This window comes from Macaca nemestrina, chromosome 1 (assembly GCF_043159975.1).
Source record: "Macaca nemestrina isolate mMacNem1 chromosome 1, mMacNem.hap1, whole genome shotgun sequence".
NCBI lineage: Eukaryota > Metazoa > Chordata > Mammalia > Primates > Cercopithecidae > Macaca > Macaca nemestrina.
Genome location: NC_092125.1, coordinates 214,438,719 through 214,453,615, shown reverse-complemented (window position 1 = coordinate 214,453,615; position 14,897 = coordinate 214,438,719). Strand labels below are relative to the sequence as shown.

The following is a 14,897-nucleotide window of genomic DNA, read 5'->3' as shown; positions in this document are numbered from 1 at the left end:
GCCAGGGAGGTTGAGGCTGCAGTGAGCCAAGACTGCACCACTGCACTCCAATCTGGGTCAATAAAGTGAGACCCTGTCTCAGTAGAGAGAGAGAGAGAGAGAGAGAGAGAGAGAGAGGTAGGCCGGGTGCGGTGGCTCACACCTGTAATCCCAGCACTTTGGGAGGCCAAGGCAGGAAGATCAACTGAGGTCAGGAGTTTAAGACCAGCCTGGCCAACAAGGTGAAACCCTGTCTCTACTAAAAATTCAAAAAAAATTAGCCAGGCTTGGTGGCGTGCACCTGCTGTCCCAGCTACTCGGGAGGCTGAGGCAGGAGAATCACTTGAACTTGGGAGGTGGAGGTTGCAGTGAGCCAAGACTGTGCCACTGCACTTCAGCCTGGGTGATGAAGTAAGACTCCATCTCAAAAAAAAAAGATAAATAAAGGGGAAAAATGGTTGAGAGTTTAATAAAAGGCTATTTACAAGCAATGAGGAATGATGCAGTACCCTAGAGTTAGTAACAGTGGGAGCCCTTCCCAGCCTTAGGCTGGAAGGTCCAAGGGGAGGCAGCAAGCACAGTCATGAGTCACTTAAACACAGGGATACGTGCTGAGAAACGCACTGTTAGGGGACCTTGTCGTCATGCAAACATCATGGAGTGTACTTCATGGTAGAGCCTACTACACACCTACACCATGGCAGAGCCTATTGCGCCTAGGCTACAAACCAGTACAGCATGTTACTGTACTGAATACTGCAGGCAATTGTAGCACAATAGTAAGAGTGTACCTAAACATATCTAAACACAGAAAAAGTACAGTATAAATACAGTTTGTTTGTCCAGCCTGTCACCCAGGCTGGAATGCAATGGCACCATCTCTACTCACTGCAACCTCCACCTCCTGGATTCAAGTGATTCTCCTGCCTCAGCCTCCTGAATAGCTGGGATTATAGGCATGCACCACCACAACTGGCTAATTTTTGTATTTTTAGTAAAGACGGATTTTCACCATGTTGACCAGGCTGGTCTCGAACTCCTGACCTCAGGTGATCCACTCGCCTTGGCCTCCCAAAGTGCTGGGATTACAGGCATGAGCCACCATGCTTGGGCATAAACATATATAAACATAGAAAAGTACAGTAAAAATACAGTATTATAAACTTATGGGAGCATCATTAGATTGCAGATGACAGAAACGTCATTATGCGGTGCATACAGGAATCTGAAGGGGCTGGGCTTGGTGGCTCATGCCTATAACTCCAGCACTTTGGAAGACTGAGGCAGGGGTATCACTTGAGTCTGGTCTGGGCAACATGAGAAAATCCGGTCTCTACCAAAAAAAAAAAAAAAAAAAAAAAGTCGGGTGTGATGGTGGCTTATGCCTATAATCCCAGGTACTCAGGAGGCTAAGGTGGGAAAATTGCTTGAGCCTGGAAAGTGGAGGTTGCAGTGAGCCAAGATCATGCCACTGCACTCCAGCCTGAGCAACAGAGTGAGACTCTGACTAAAAAAAAAAATAAAAAAATAATAATAATCTAAAGAGGTGAGTCCACAGAAAGGCCCACCTAACAAGACAGGCGTGGCTACATGTGTAGAACCAGCAGTTAACAGCAGAGTAGAGACTGGGGTACAGCTCTCATGATCTCTAATCCAGTGTGCTCCCTGCTGTATTAGTTCTCTCATGATGTCATAACAAAGGATCACAAACTGGGTGGCTTTGAAACAACAGAATTATAGTGTTTCTCAGTTCCGAAGGCTGGAAGGCCAAAGTCAAGGTGTCAGCAGGACTGATTCCTTTAGGGGGACTCAGAGAGAGCATCTGTTCCATGCCTTTCTCCTGGCGCCTGGTGCTTGCTGGTGATTTGTGGTCTTCCTTGGCTTATAGCCACATAAGCCAAATTGTCTGCCTGTGTTGTCACAGGGCCATCTTCTCTGTGTCTGTTTCTGTGTCTCTTCTTCTTTTCTTATAGGGACACCAGTCTTTTTGGTTTAGTGTGCATGTCACTCCAGTATGAGCTAACCTTTTTTTTTTTTTTTTTTTTCTTTTTCTTGAGACAGGGTCTCACTGTTGCCAGGCTGGAGTGCAGTAGTAGTGGTGTGATCTTAGCTCACTGCAACCTCTGCCTCCTGGGCTCAAGTGATCCTCCCACCTCAGCTTCCCAAGAAGCTGCGACTATAGGCATGCACTACCATACCTGGCTAATTTTTTAAATGTTTTGTACAAACAAGGTCTCACTATATTGCCCAGGCTGGTCTCAAACTCCTGGAGTCGAGTGATCCTCTCACTTTGGCCTGCCAAACTGTTATAGGTGTGAGTGAGCCACAGCGCCTGGCCTAATTTTAACTAATGACTTTTTTTTTTTTTGACACAGAGCTTTACTTTTGTTGTCCAGGATAGAGTGCAGTGGTGCAATCTCGGCTCACTACAACCTCTGCCTCCTGGATTCTTCTGCCTCAGCCTCCCTAGTAGCTGGGATTATAAGCAACATCAATTTGGTCAAGAGGTCCCCGGCCTGCCGGTGCAAGCCTTCGGCATTCAAGAAGAGTAAGTTGTAACAGAACTCTGAGGGCAATGACAGTGCTTCTGTTTCTGTTTTGTTTTTGTTTGTTTGTTTGTTTGAGATGGAGTTTCGCTCTTGTTGCCCAAGCTGGGATGCAATGGCAGGATATTGGCTCACTGCAACCTCCGCCTCCCAGGTTCAAGCCATTCTCCTGCCTCAGCCTCCCAAGTAGCTGGGATTACAGGTGTGCACCACCACGCCCGGCTACTTTTTTGTGTTTTTAGTAGAGACGGGGTTTCGCCATGTTGGCCAGGCTGGTCTCAAACTCCTGACCTCAGGTGATCCGCCCGCCTTGGCCTCTCAAAGTGCTGGAATTACAGGCATAAGCCATCACACCCGGCCAACTAATTACATTTTCAACAACCCTATTTCCAAATGAGGCCACATTGTGAGGCTCTAGGAAGGACATAAATTTGGGGGGACACTATTTAACCCAGCATACCTTCCTCAAGTTGGCAAGGCATTACTTTAGCAAAATGTCTTTGTCAATTTCCCTTCTCTTTCAGGGCCCCTTTGATTTGATTGGAATCCCCCAGTCCTGCTACATTATATGTTCAGAGGACATGACTAGTAGCTCACTCACAGGAAGGAGCAAGCACTACCCCAGTGAGATAGTACTATACACCTACCAGACTGGCAACAATACTAAAGTATCATTACAACCCAACTGTTGGTGAGGACATGGAGTAAAGGGAATGGTCCTATGCTGCTGGGGACAATGTAAATTGGTACAATCACTTTGGGATAAAGTTTGGCAGTACCAAGTGAAGCTGAAGTATGCATACCGTATTGCCCTCCTGACTCACATATTCTATAAAAATATATGCCAATTGAGCTGGGCATGGTGGCTCACACCTGTAATCCCAGCACTTTAGGAGGCTGAGAATGGTGAATCCCATGAGCCCAGGAATTCAAGCCCGGCCTGGGCAACATAGCAAAACCATGTATCCACAAAAAAATACAAAAATTAGCCAGGGATGGTGGCATGCACCACCTGTGGTTCCAGCTACTCAGGAGGCTGAGGTAGGAGGATTGCCTGAGCCTGAGGGGTCGAGGCTGTAGTAAGCCTACTATGCCACTGCACTGCAGCCTGGGTAACAGAATGAGACCCTGTCTGTATATATATATAAATCCCAATGTGTATCGGGATATTCACAGAAGAATGAGAAGACTTGTTGGCAATAGTCTCAAGCTGGGACCAGGCACAGTGGCTCACCTCTGCAGTCCCAGCACTTTGGGAGGCCAAGGCTGGCGGATCACTTGAGGTCAGGAATTTGAGACCAGCCTGGCTAACATAGCTGAATCCTGTCTCTACTAAAAATACAAAAATTAGCTGGGCATGGTGGTAGGCGCCTGTAGTCCCCGCTTCTCAGGAGGCTGAGGCAGGAGAATCGCTTGAACCTGGGAGGTGGAGGTTGTAGTGAGCCGAGGTCACGCCACTACACTCCAGCCTGGGCGACAGAGGGAGACTCAGACTCAAAAAAAAAAAAAAAAAAAAAAAAAAAAAGGCCTCAAGCTAGAAACAACTCAAATATCCATGGACAGTAGACTAAATACATCATGGACAGAATATAATGGAATATGATATAGCAATGAAAAAGAACGAACTATAATTACATACAAAAGCATGGATACTAATGAGGAAAAGAAGCTGAATACCATAACATATAGACTGTATGATTCCAGTAAAGCAAAGTTCAAAATTAGGCAAAATTAAACTACATTTTTAAAGGATATATAACCAGGTAGTAACACTTAGAGAAAAACAAGGAAATGAATAACATGAAAGTCAAGATATACCAGGTGCTGTGGCTTACTTCTATAATACCAGCACTTTGGGAGGTTGAGATGGGAGGATCACTTGAGCCCAGGAGTTCATGACCAGCCTGGGCAGTATAGCAAGTCCCTGTCTCTACAAAAAGTAAAAAGCAAAAAATTAGCCAGGCATGCTAGCACATGCCTGTAGCCCCAGCTACTTGGGAGTTGGAGGCAGGAGGCTTCGAGGCTACAGTAAGCCTTGATTGCACCACTGCACTCCAACCTGGGCAACAAAGTGATACTCTGTCTGGGCAAAAAAAAAGTCGAGATAGTGGTCATGCTATCCTCCCTTGGCAAGGGGGGAGCAGTTTGGATCTGGTGAAGGATGTGCAGAGAAGGGGCTCCTGGGGTGCTAGTAATGTTCATTTTACAACAATTTAAGCTGTATTTATGTTTTCAGCTCTTTTCTTTTGAGATAGGGTCAAGCTCTGTTGCTCAGGCTGAAGTGCAGTGGCGTGATCATGGCTCATTGCAACCTTGAACTCCTTTACTCAAGCAATCCTATGAACTCAGCCTCCCATCACCACATCCGACTAATTTTTAATTAATTAATTAATTAATTATTATTTTTTGAGGCAGGGTCTCACTCTGTCACCCAGGCAGGAGTGCTGTGCTGTGATCACGGCTTATTGCGCCTCAACCTCCTGGTTCAAGGTATCCTCCCACCTCCAAGCTATCCTCCCGCTTCACTTTTTGATTTTTTTTTTGTAGAGACGAGGTCTCACTATGTTGTTCAGGCTGGTCTCGAACTCCTGGACTCAAGAGATCCTCCAACTTTGGCCTCCCAAAGTGTTGGGATTACAGGCGTGGGCCACCGCACCTGGCCATGTTCCTAACACTTTTCTGAATGCTTGGAATATTTCATACATACACATACATTAAAAAGGGAAGGGGGTCCCTGGGCTTTGGAACCAAACAAAGCAGCTGCGTAGTAGATTTTTGACTCTGAACACATTCCTGAAGGGACAAAATGATACAGGTCCCCTCTTGCAAAAAGAAGATATGAAATACAACAACAACAAAAAAATGTGACTCTTCTTTAAGAAAGAAATTAGGGTTTTTTCCTTTTCTTTCTTTTTTTTTGTTTGACAGGGTCTTGCTCTGTCACCCAGGCTGGAATGCTGTGGCATGATCACAGCTCACTACAACCTTGACCTCCTGGGCTCAAGTGATCCTCCTGCTTCAGTCTCCCATCTAGCTGGTACTCCAGGTGTGCACCACCACACTCAGCTATATGTTTTTATTATTTATAGAGACAGGGTTTCCTTATGTTGCCCAGGTTGGTCTTGAACTCCTGGGCTCAAGTGATCCTCCCACCTTGGCCTCCCAAAGTGCTCAGATTACAGGCATGAGCCACTGCACCCAGTCTAAGAAATTAGTTTTCAATTGAAGAAAAACCATGAAGAAAATCACTGGCATCTAAAAGCCTTTATTTATGCAGGTGCCGTGGTATAGAACATTCTAATCTGCGATGTTAAGGAAGCTGAATTTACAACCTAGTAGACTAAACAAAGAGTTTATGTTTAGTTGATTAACCAGTTGAGGCTAAAGTCTAGCCTATTTAAGTGACAGTCTTTGGTTTTTAATCTTTCTTCAAGACAGTGTAAAAAGATGTTGGCTCTCTTTCTTTTATAGGAGTCTGTCTTTACTCATTTGAAATGTAAACTATCTTTGTGAAACCTGTTCCAGACAATTAAGAGCAGTGCTATAATAATAATGAATTACAGAATTCCAATTAGGAGCCAAGCACTATTTTAGACAGTTTGTAGTTACTAAATCAGTTTGGGCTGGGCGCGGCGGCTCACACCTATAACCTCAACACTTTGGAAGGCTGAGGTGAGAAGACTGCTTGAGCCCAGGAGTTTGAGACCAGCCTGGGCAATATGGTGAAACCCCATCTTTACACAACATACAAAAATTAGCCAGGTGTGATGGTGTGCACCTGTAGTCCCAGGTACTTGGGAGGCTGAGGTAGGAGGATCACTTGAGTCTGAGAGGTGGAGCTTGCAGTGGGCAAGATCATGCCACTGCAATCCAGCCTGGTGACAGCGACAGACTCTGTCTCTAATAATAATAATTATAATAAAAAAAATTTAGCAGGCCAGGTGGTACGTGCCTGTCATCCTAACTACTTGGGAGACCGAGGTGGGAGAATTGCTTGAGCCCAGGAGTTCGAGGCTACAGTGATCTATGATAGTGTCACTGCACTCCAGTCTGAGCCACAGAATGAGATTTTGTCTCTCAATAACATAAATAAATGAAATACTTTGACATGTCACTATCATCCTCTGAGTACTTTCTTATCTTTATTATATTAAATATCATGAGGTCATACTGACACCTTCAATTCCAATCCAACAGCACAGAGTTCTTTCTAGCTTTCCTCTTTTCCATGTTTGTAACCCTAGCAATGAGAAACCTATTTTTAATCATTTTGAATGTAACTAAGTTTATAATGAGTGTGTTGCTGGTTTTTTTTAAAGAAATATTTTTCCCCACTTGTATTAATCTTTGCTCTTCAAGAAGAACAAAAACACCGTTTTCTTTTTTTTTTTTTTTTTGAGACGGAGTCTCGCTCTGCCGCCCAGGCTGGAGTGCAGTGGCCAGATCTCGACTCACTGCAAGCTCCACATCCCGGGTTCACGCCATTCTCCTGCCTCAGCCTCCCGAGTATCTGGGACTACAGGCGCCCGCCACCTCGCCCGGCTAGTTTTTTGTATTTTTTAGTAGAGACGGGGTTTCACCGTGTCAGCCAGGATGGTCTCGATCTCCTGACCTCATGATCCGCCCGTCTCGGCCTCCCAAAGTGCTGGGATTACAGGCTTGAGCCACCGCGCCCGGCCAAAAAACGCCGTTTTCATTCATTTTATTCAACCAACAAATATTTATCAAGCAGACACTATGTGTGAGATAATCTTATAGGGCTAGGGATATAGCAGTGAACAGAACATTGTATTGGGGAAGGAATGGTGGGAAGAGAGACAATAGAAAGAAGGCTAGGAGATGGGAAAGCTGGGATCTGCACCCAGAGAGCCTGGCTCCAGATTCATGCTATCGCATTTGCCTCCGATTGCTTTTGTATTATGCTCTCTACCTTTTGCAAGAGTTTACAACTCTGTTGAATCCAATAAAAATGCCTTTGTCAGTTTTAAATCTAGACGATGTGGAGCTTTGTGCATCTTCTGTGTTGTTTAACTTCTCAGAGACTCAGTTTCCAAATGTGAAAATGAAGATACTAATCTCAACCTGCTGTGAGAATAAATGAAGTTATGCAAAGTGCCTGGAGCTATTTATGACACGCCGTAGGTATTATTTATTTAGAGAGAGGGTCTCGCTCTGTCGCACAGGCTGGAGTGCAGTGGCACCATCACGGTTCACTACAGCCTTGACCTCCCGGGCTCAAGTGATCCTCCTGCCTCAGTCTCCCAAAGTGGATTACAAGAATGAGCCACTGCACCGAGCCATGTCATAGGTATTTTAGTTGTTTATTTTCCTTTTCTTTTTCAACACAAATGTTACACTATACAGTTTCCCCAGAACAGGGACTTTTTCTCTTTCTGATTAATTAAATCATTTGTTCATGTATTTATTCATTTTTATGTCCATTCGACAAGCATTTATTGAGAATCCAATATATACCAAGCCCTCTGCTAAGCATTAGGGATACAGAAATGGCACAGCCTCCATTCTCAATTTGCTCACAGTCAAAATCCAAAAGACACACAAATAATTATTTAAATTATAAATAATCATTAAAAACATAAATCATCTGATAAGTGGCTCTGATGAGAATTAGGAGAAGGGGCCGGGCATGGTGGTTCATGCCTATAATCCTAGCACTCTGGGAGGACAAAGTGGGAAGATGGCTTGAGCCCAGGAGTTCAAGACCAGCCTGGGCAGCACAGCAAAACCTCACCTCTATAAAAAAGGAAAAGCAAAGAAAAATTTAAAGAATAAGAATAATAGGGCTGGGCACGATGGCTCACGCTTGTAATCCCAGCACTTTGGGAGGCCGAGGTGGGTGGATTACCTGAGGTCAGGAGTTCGAGACCAGCTTGGCTAACATGGTGAAACCCCATCTCTACTAAAAATACAAAAATTAGCTGGGGGTGGTGGCACGTGCCTGTAATCCCAACTACTCAGGTGGCTGAGACAGGAGAATCGCTGAACCTGGGAGGTAGAGGTTGCAGTGAGCGAGATCACACCACTGCATTCCAGCCTGGGTGACAGAGCAAGACTTTGTCTCAAAAATAATAATAATAATAATTTTAAAAAATTGAGAACTAGGAGAAGGGAAGGGTGGTCATAGAAGTTACCTTGAAGGAAGAGGCTGTCATAGCAAGGTCTGGTACAACAGAATTTTGCTGTCAAAGTTGCAAATAATAAATAGGTGAACGATGCCTGTAATCCCAGCACTTTGGGAGGCCGAGGTGGGCGCATCACTTGAGGCCAGGAGTCAAGACCAGCCTGGCCAATATGGCAAAACCCCATCTCTACTAAAAAAATACAAAAAGTTAGCCAGGCGTGGTGGTGGGTGCCTGTAATCCCAGCTACTTGGGAGGCTGAGGTAGAAGAATTGCTTGAACCCAGGAGGCGGAGGTTGCAGTGAGCCGAGATCGCGCCACTGCACTGCAGCCTGGGCGACAGAGCACGACTCTGTCTCAATAAATAAATAAACAAATAAATAGGTGAATAAATCCAATTCAGTTCAACAGATATTTTGTAGAAGACCCTACTATTCAAGGCATTGTGCTCTGACTGGAAGTATGAAGACGAAGCGGCAACTTCTAGTTCTACTAGCAGATAACATCTACAACCAGATGTTTCAGTACTAGGTAGAGAATTCAATGTAGATAGGCAGACTAGTGGGACAATGAGAAGGGGAAGGTAGCTCTAAGCTCTATCTGCCTAGGCTTCGTAGAATCAGTGCAGTGTTGAAGCTTGGATAGATCTGGTGTATGAATGGGAGTCACTGACAGCTTTTTTTTTTTTTCTTTTTTTTTTTTTTGCAATAGGTTCTCACTCTGATGCCCGGACTGGAGTGCAGTGGCAAGAACATGACTCAATGTAGCCTCCACTTCCCAGGCTCAAGTGATCCTCCCACCTCAGCCTCCCAAGTAACTGGGACTAAAGGTGCACATCACATTAGCCTGGCTAATTTTTAAATTTTTTTTTGTAGAGACAGGAGTCTCACTATGCTGCCTAGGCTGGTCTTGAACTACTGGCCTCAAGCAATCCTCCCGCCTCAGCCTCCCAGAGTGTTGGGATTACAGGTGTGAGCCACTGCTCTCAGCCTTCATTGACAGCTTCTAATTAGAGGCATAACATGGTCAGATTTATATTTGTTGGTAGGATAGAAGACTAAAATCAATAACACTAGCCAGTAGGCTGGACATACAATCTCTCTTGATAGCTGTGGGCATTTGGTTTCAGGGTCTTGCAGTTACCAAAATGCAGGATGCTCAAGTCCCATATATAAAATGGCACAGTATTTGCATACGATCTACACATATGCTCACATACCCTTTTAAAAAATTACTTATTTTTTTTTTTAAGAGATGAAGTCGAACTCCTAGTCCCAAGCAATCCTCCCGTCTCAGCTTCCCAAGTAGCTGGGACTATAGGTGCATTCCACTGCGCTGGCTCCCATATACTTTAAATCATCTCTAGATTACTTATAATACCTAATACAATGTAAATGCTACGTAAATAGTTGCACTGAATTTTAAATTTTGTATTATTTTTTATTTGATTAAAAATATTTCTGGTCCATGGTTGGTAAAATCCATGGACGCAAAGCCCATAGATACAGAAGGCACCGGGTGTGTGTGTGTGTAAATATATACGTGGATAGGAGGCCTGAGGTAGACGTTTTACCTGTAGATACAATTTGGCAATGTTTGCAATTACTCAGGGAGTCTGTAGAGTGAAAAGAGAATTGATGTAAGCTTGCGAACCAACATTCCTTAAACAGCGGGCAGAGAAAAGGCAGCCCTGGAGGAAACCAAAAGACAACAGCAGATGGGGAGAAGAGGAAAGAGTAGCGTTACCGGGAGTGAAACGAATAGAGGAGGAGCCGGGGAGGATCAGAGGGAGGGACAATTGTGTGGAATGCGGTACAGAGGTCAGAAAAGCGTCCATTTCATTTGGCGGTAGGTGACCTTTCCCAGAGCAGTTTCGGTGTTAGTGGTTCAGGCGGGAATTCCAATGCAAGAAACCAGCGAACGAATGAGAGAGTGAGTAGGGAAAGTGAAGGTGAGTACGTTAGCGAATTAGCGAATAAATCAAGTCTGTGCCCTCTCTTGCCCGGGGGATTTCCAGGGCCAATGTCGCACTTTGGTGCGGAGGAAAGGCCTGGAAACGGCTCGGGGTGACGCCTAGGAAACTGTCAGCCTTGCAACCCATAGGCGCAGCCCCAAGGTCAGGGTCACCTCGAGCTTCCAGGCAACTCGTCACCTTGACGACCAACTGAAAAAAACCGGAAGGGATGGAAGCAGCGGATCATCTCGCGATATCTGGAACGTCTGCGCCGGCCTTCGTGACCTAGGACTTGTTTCCAGCTCTCGCGAGACTTGAAGGGGTCGGAGCGCGGGGGCCTGCCGAGAGGAAAGCTGGAGGCGCGGGTGGGGAACATGTCGGAGTCGGAGCTCGGCAGGAAGTGGGACCGGTGCCTGGCGGATGCGGTCGTGAAGATAGGTAAGGGGCTTCTCGCCCCTGCGGGCCCGGCCGGTAGCCGAGCTGTTGGCTGCAGGCTGCGCTGCCCCGGAGGAAGGAAGGAAGGAAAGCCCCACGGGAGGTCAGGCCGCTCGGCCTTTTCCGGCCCCTCCGGCCAGGGCGAGCCGCCCGTTCCCAGGCGGGCAGTCACTCGGGCGGCGCACACAGACCCGAGGAGCCGGAGCAGCCGCCTGGGTGCGGGGTGGAGTTGCAGACCGGAGGAGGTGGTCGGGGTTGGCAGGTGTCAGGACAGTCGCAGAGCTCTTGAGTGGAAGCCAGTGTCGGGGCACACCATCGTGCCGGAGCCGCGGGGTTCTCCTCCTGGGTGGTGCATCCTCCGGCACGCGGCGGGGTACCGGCTTAGGAGGCCACGCTGCTCCCCCGCGGAAATCGAAGTGCCTTCTGCAGCAGGTCACCTGGAGCATTTCATAGACACCGCCAGGTCCTGATGCGAGTTGCTGTCATTTCCGACTTGCCACCTGATTTATTTGAGTCAGAGTAGTCTGGGGCCTGAACTTAGAGACAGAGGGGTGATGATCTGGAGAGAACTGCGCTGAAAAGTAAGAAGTTGTTCACGTTCAGTCCTTAATGGAACTCTGCGTAGTCCTTTAACACGTGCTCAGTGACGGCACAAATTATGAAGTCACTGTATGGCGGGGAGGAGAGAGGAAACTCGTTTATTGTGCGTATATGGTCTTCATTGTGCGAAATAATCTTTTTACAGGCTATGAAATGGAGTCAGGTGAAGGAATTTGCCCACGGTCACAGCTAACAAATGGCAAAATTAGGGATTTAACCTAGGTTTTCTGGGGTCAAGTCCCATGCTCCTTCTTTGGTATTAATTTTTGTTACCCAAATGTGATGTTTTTGTGTGGTAATGTTAGGGTATTTAAGAGGATTTAGGATTGTGTCTTTGAATGAAAACATTGAGGAATAAGATTGTAAGCTCCATGAGAGCAGGAATGTTTTCTGGTTTAGTCACTGCCCTATCCCCAGCCCCTGAAAGAGTGCTTAATAAAAGTTGTTGAGAGTGAGTCAATAAATGAAACAGCTTATCAGTTAACATTTCACCTCTGAATTCAGCACTTACAGTCAAGTGATTTGACGCAAGTTATTTAACTTTTCTGTGCCTGATTCCTATTTGGAAATTGGCAGTAATAATTCTTACTATCTCATAGAGTCGTTGGGAGGATTAAATTAGTGAATTCGTGTACAGGCTTGAATATGGATCACTTAGGAATGGGTCATTTTGGAAGCGACTAAACAGCCACTTTTGTTTTGTTACTGTTAACAGCTTGCAGTTCAGAGAGAAGACTTAACACCTAGATATGAAATGACCAAAGTAGTTACTAGGCAATGTCATGTAGTTAAGAAACGGCTTTGAGCTGGGCGAAGTGGTTCAAGCCTGTAATCCCAGCACTTTGCGAGGCCGAGTTGGGAGGATTGCCTGAGATCGGAAGTTGGAGACCAGCCTGGGAAACAAAGTGACACCCTTATCTTAAAAAAAAGAAAAAGAAGATGGGGCTTTGGAGGTAGACAGAGCTGAGTTTGAATTATCCACTCTCGCTCTTCTCGCCCATCCTTACTAATTTTGTAGCTTTGGGTAAAGTCTCTTTCTCATCTACGAAGTGGTGATAAAAAGAAATTTACCTGAAAGTATTAAGAAAAGTAAAGGACAGAAAAATACATAAGCTACTTAGCACAGTGCCTGGCGCTTTATGTATACAGTAAACGGTAGTCATAATAACTGGGTTTTAAAGTTTTTTTTATGTATTTTGTTTTATTTCTATTTATTTTTAATTAACTGACTTTTTGTGTAGAGGCAGGGTCTCCCTATGTTGTCCAGGTTGGTCTCTCAACTCCTGGGCTCAAGCGATCCTCCTGCCTCAGCCTCCCCAAATGCCAGGATTACAGGCATGAGCCAATGCGCCACACTTAAAATAGTTGTTTTTTTATTTTTTGAAATAGGATCTCTCTCTGTCACCCAGGCTGGAGTGCAGTGGTGGGATCTCGGCTCACTGCAACCTTCGTCTCCTTGGGCTCAAGTGATCCTCCCACCTCAGCCTCCCAAGTAGCTGGGACTATAGGTGTGTGCCACCATGCTCAGCTATTTTTGTATTTTTTGGTAGAGACGGTGTTTTGCCGTGTTCCTCAGGCTGGTGTGAAACTTCTGGGCTTAAGTGATCTGGCCTCTTCAGCCTCCCAAAGTGCTGGGATTACAAACTTGAGCCACTGTACCCAGCCAGTGGTTGTTGATACTAATATTATTGTGCTACTCAAGACCACGTGAGGCAGTGAATAGTGTCACTCTGTCTCTCATGCGTGGAACATTGGTAGGAGTGCGTCATATACATGCGGAGTAATTAAATGAGGCAAGGTAATGTACGATCTCAGGTATAAGTTGAAATGAATGATTCAGACTCTTGCTGTAGGTTTGTATATTAAGTGACTGAAGGGATGGGCTGAGGTCATTCAGTAAGACTCTTACTGACCTTTGTAGGGTCAGTAAGGGATTGAATAGTCAGGTAGGATGGAAGAAGAACTTGACAAAAGCCAAGTTGGATTTTCATGAGGAGTAAATTGAAGCACACAGAGGTTAAATAGCCAGAAGTGGCGGAGCTGGGGTTAGAGCCCAGACATCCTGATTTCAGTGCAGAGAGGCTGGTTTAGGTGGAGTCAGAACTGTGAAATGTCTTAGAGATATTCCATTTTATCTTGGAGGTGTTTGAGTTGACTGTTGACTTTTTCACATGCATTCTGCATATTCAACACCTCTGCCTTAAAAATCTATTGCTTCCAGGGCTCACTAGGCATAGGCTGGTGGGTGATCATGGGATGGTTTCAAGCAACAAATATTTATTGAGCTATGGGTCAGTCAGCGGGCAACTAGAGAAGCATAAGACATTTCACTGCCCTCAATAGGGAATTGATGTAATATATTAGGTTGCCATTTAAAAAAAAAATTGGCAAAGACTGCAGTTACTTTTGCACCAACCTAGTAAATGAAATTTTAGTATGATTGTTCTGGCAGAATGAATTTGGAGCAGAGGAAACTAGCAGTACTGTGATTGTGAGGTGATAAATGTCTGACCTGTTAGACTGGAATAAATGGGCATATTTGAGAAATTTCAAACTTTTTCCCATCTGTGACCTAAGGGAGTTGTCCTGTTGGTCTGAGAGAGACGGCAGAAGAGAGAAGCAGCAAGGGAGGCTTTAGTCTGAGTTGTCTTTGAGACGATGAAGGTGGACGCTCTTCTACAGTGAATGTGTTGCTTCCTGTTTTCTCTGGGTAGTGAGGTTCTGGAACTCTTTAAACCTCATTGGCTGCTTGCTTTTCTGGTATTTCAAAATGGAGATAGAGACTCAGGGAATGGCAGCCTGTGGTAATATAGGTAAGAGGTTTGGTGGAAGATACAGACAGGAAGAAAAGGCCAATGCAGGCTTTCCGCTCCATCTTTATAATTTCCTTGTGGGTTTTTGTTGTTTTTGAGACAAGGTCTCATTGTGTCACCCAGTCTGGAGTGCTGTGGTGCAACCACAGCCTCGACCTCCAGAGCTCAGGCGATCCTCCCACCTCAGCCTCCTCAGTAGCTGGGACTGTGGGTATGCACCACCACACCTGTTTAACTTTTGTATTTTTTGTAGAGATGAGGTTTCACCATGTTGCCCAGGCTGGTCTTGAACTCAGGGTCCAAACGATCCACCTACCTTGGCCTCCCAACGTGCCGGGATTACAGGCATGAGCCACCACACCTGGTCCATCTTGATAATTTCATACTCTGGCTTGGCACAGACTGAAGGGAAGCCATGGTGAATGCACAG

At 45.6% G+C, this 14,897-nt stretch overlaps 1 protein-coding gene across 2 annotated transcripts in view; it reads left to right on the top strand.

The window, feature by feature from the left end:
• The first annotated feature begins 10,637 nt into the window (after window positions 1-10,637).
• MICOS10 (mitochondrial contact site and cristae organizing system subunit 10) overlaps window positions 10,638-14,897 on the top strand; it is a 31,697-nt gene continuing 27,437 nt past the window's right edge. Inside the window, exon 1 of one of the 2 annotated variants that reach the window (XM_011743765.2) lies at window positions 10,638-11,057. In XM_011743765.2, coding sequence (XP_011742067.2) covers window positions 10,994-11,057 — 64 coding nt within the window. In that variant the 5' untranslated portion in view covers window positions 10,638-10,993. The remainder of the gene's footprint in view (window positions 11,058-14,897) is intronic. The other variant, XM_011743764.3, reaches the window with a different exon arrangement.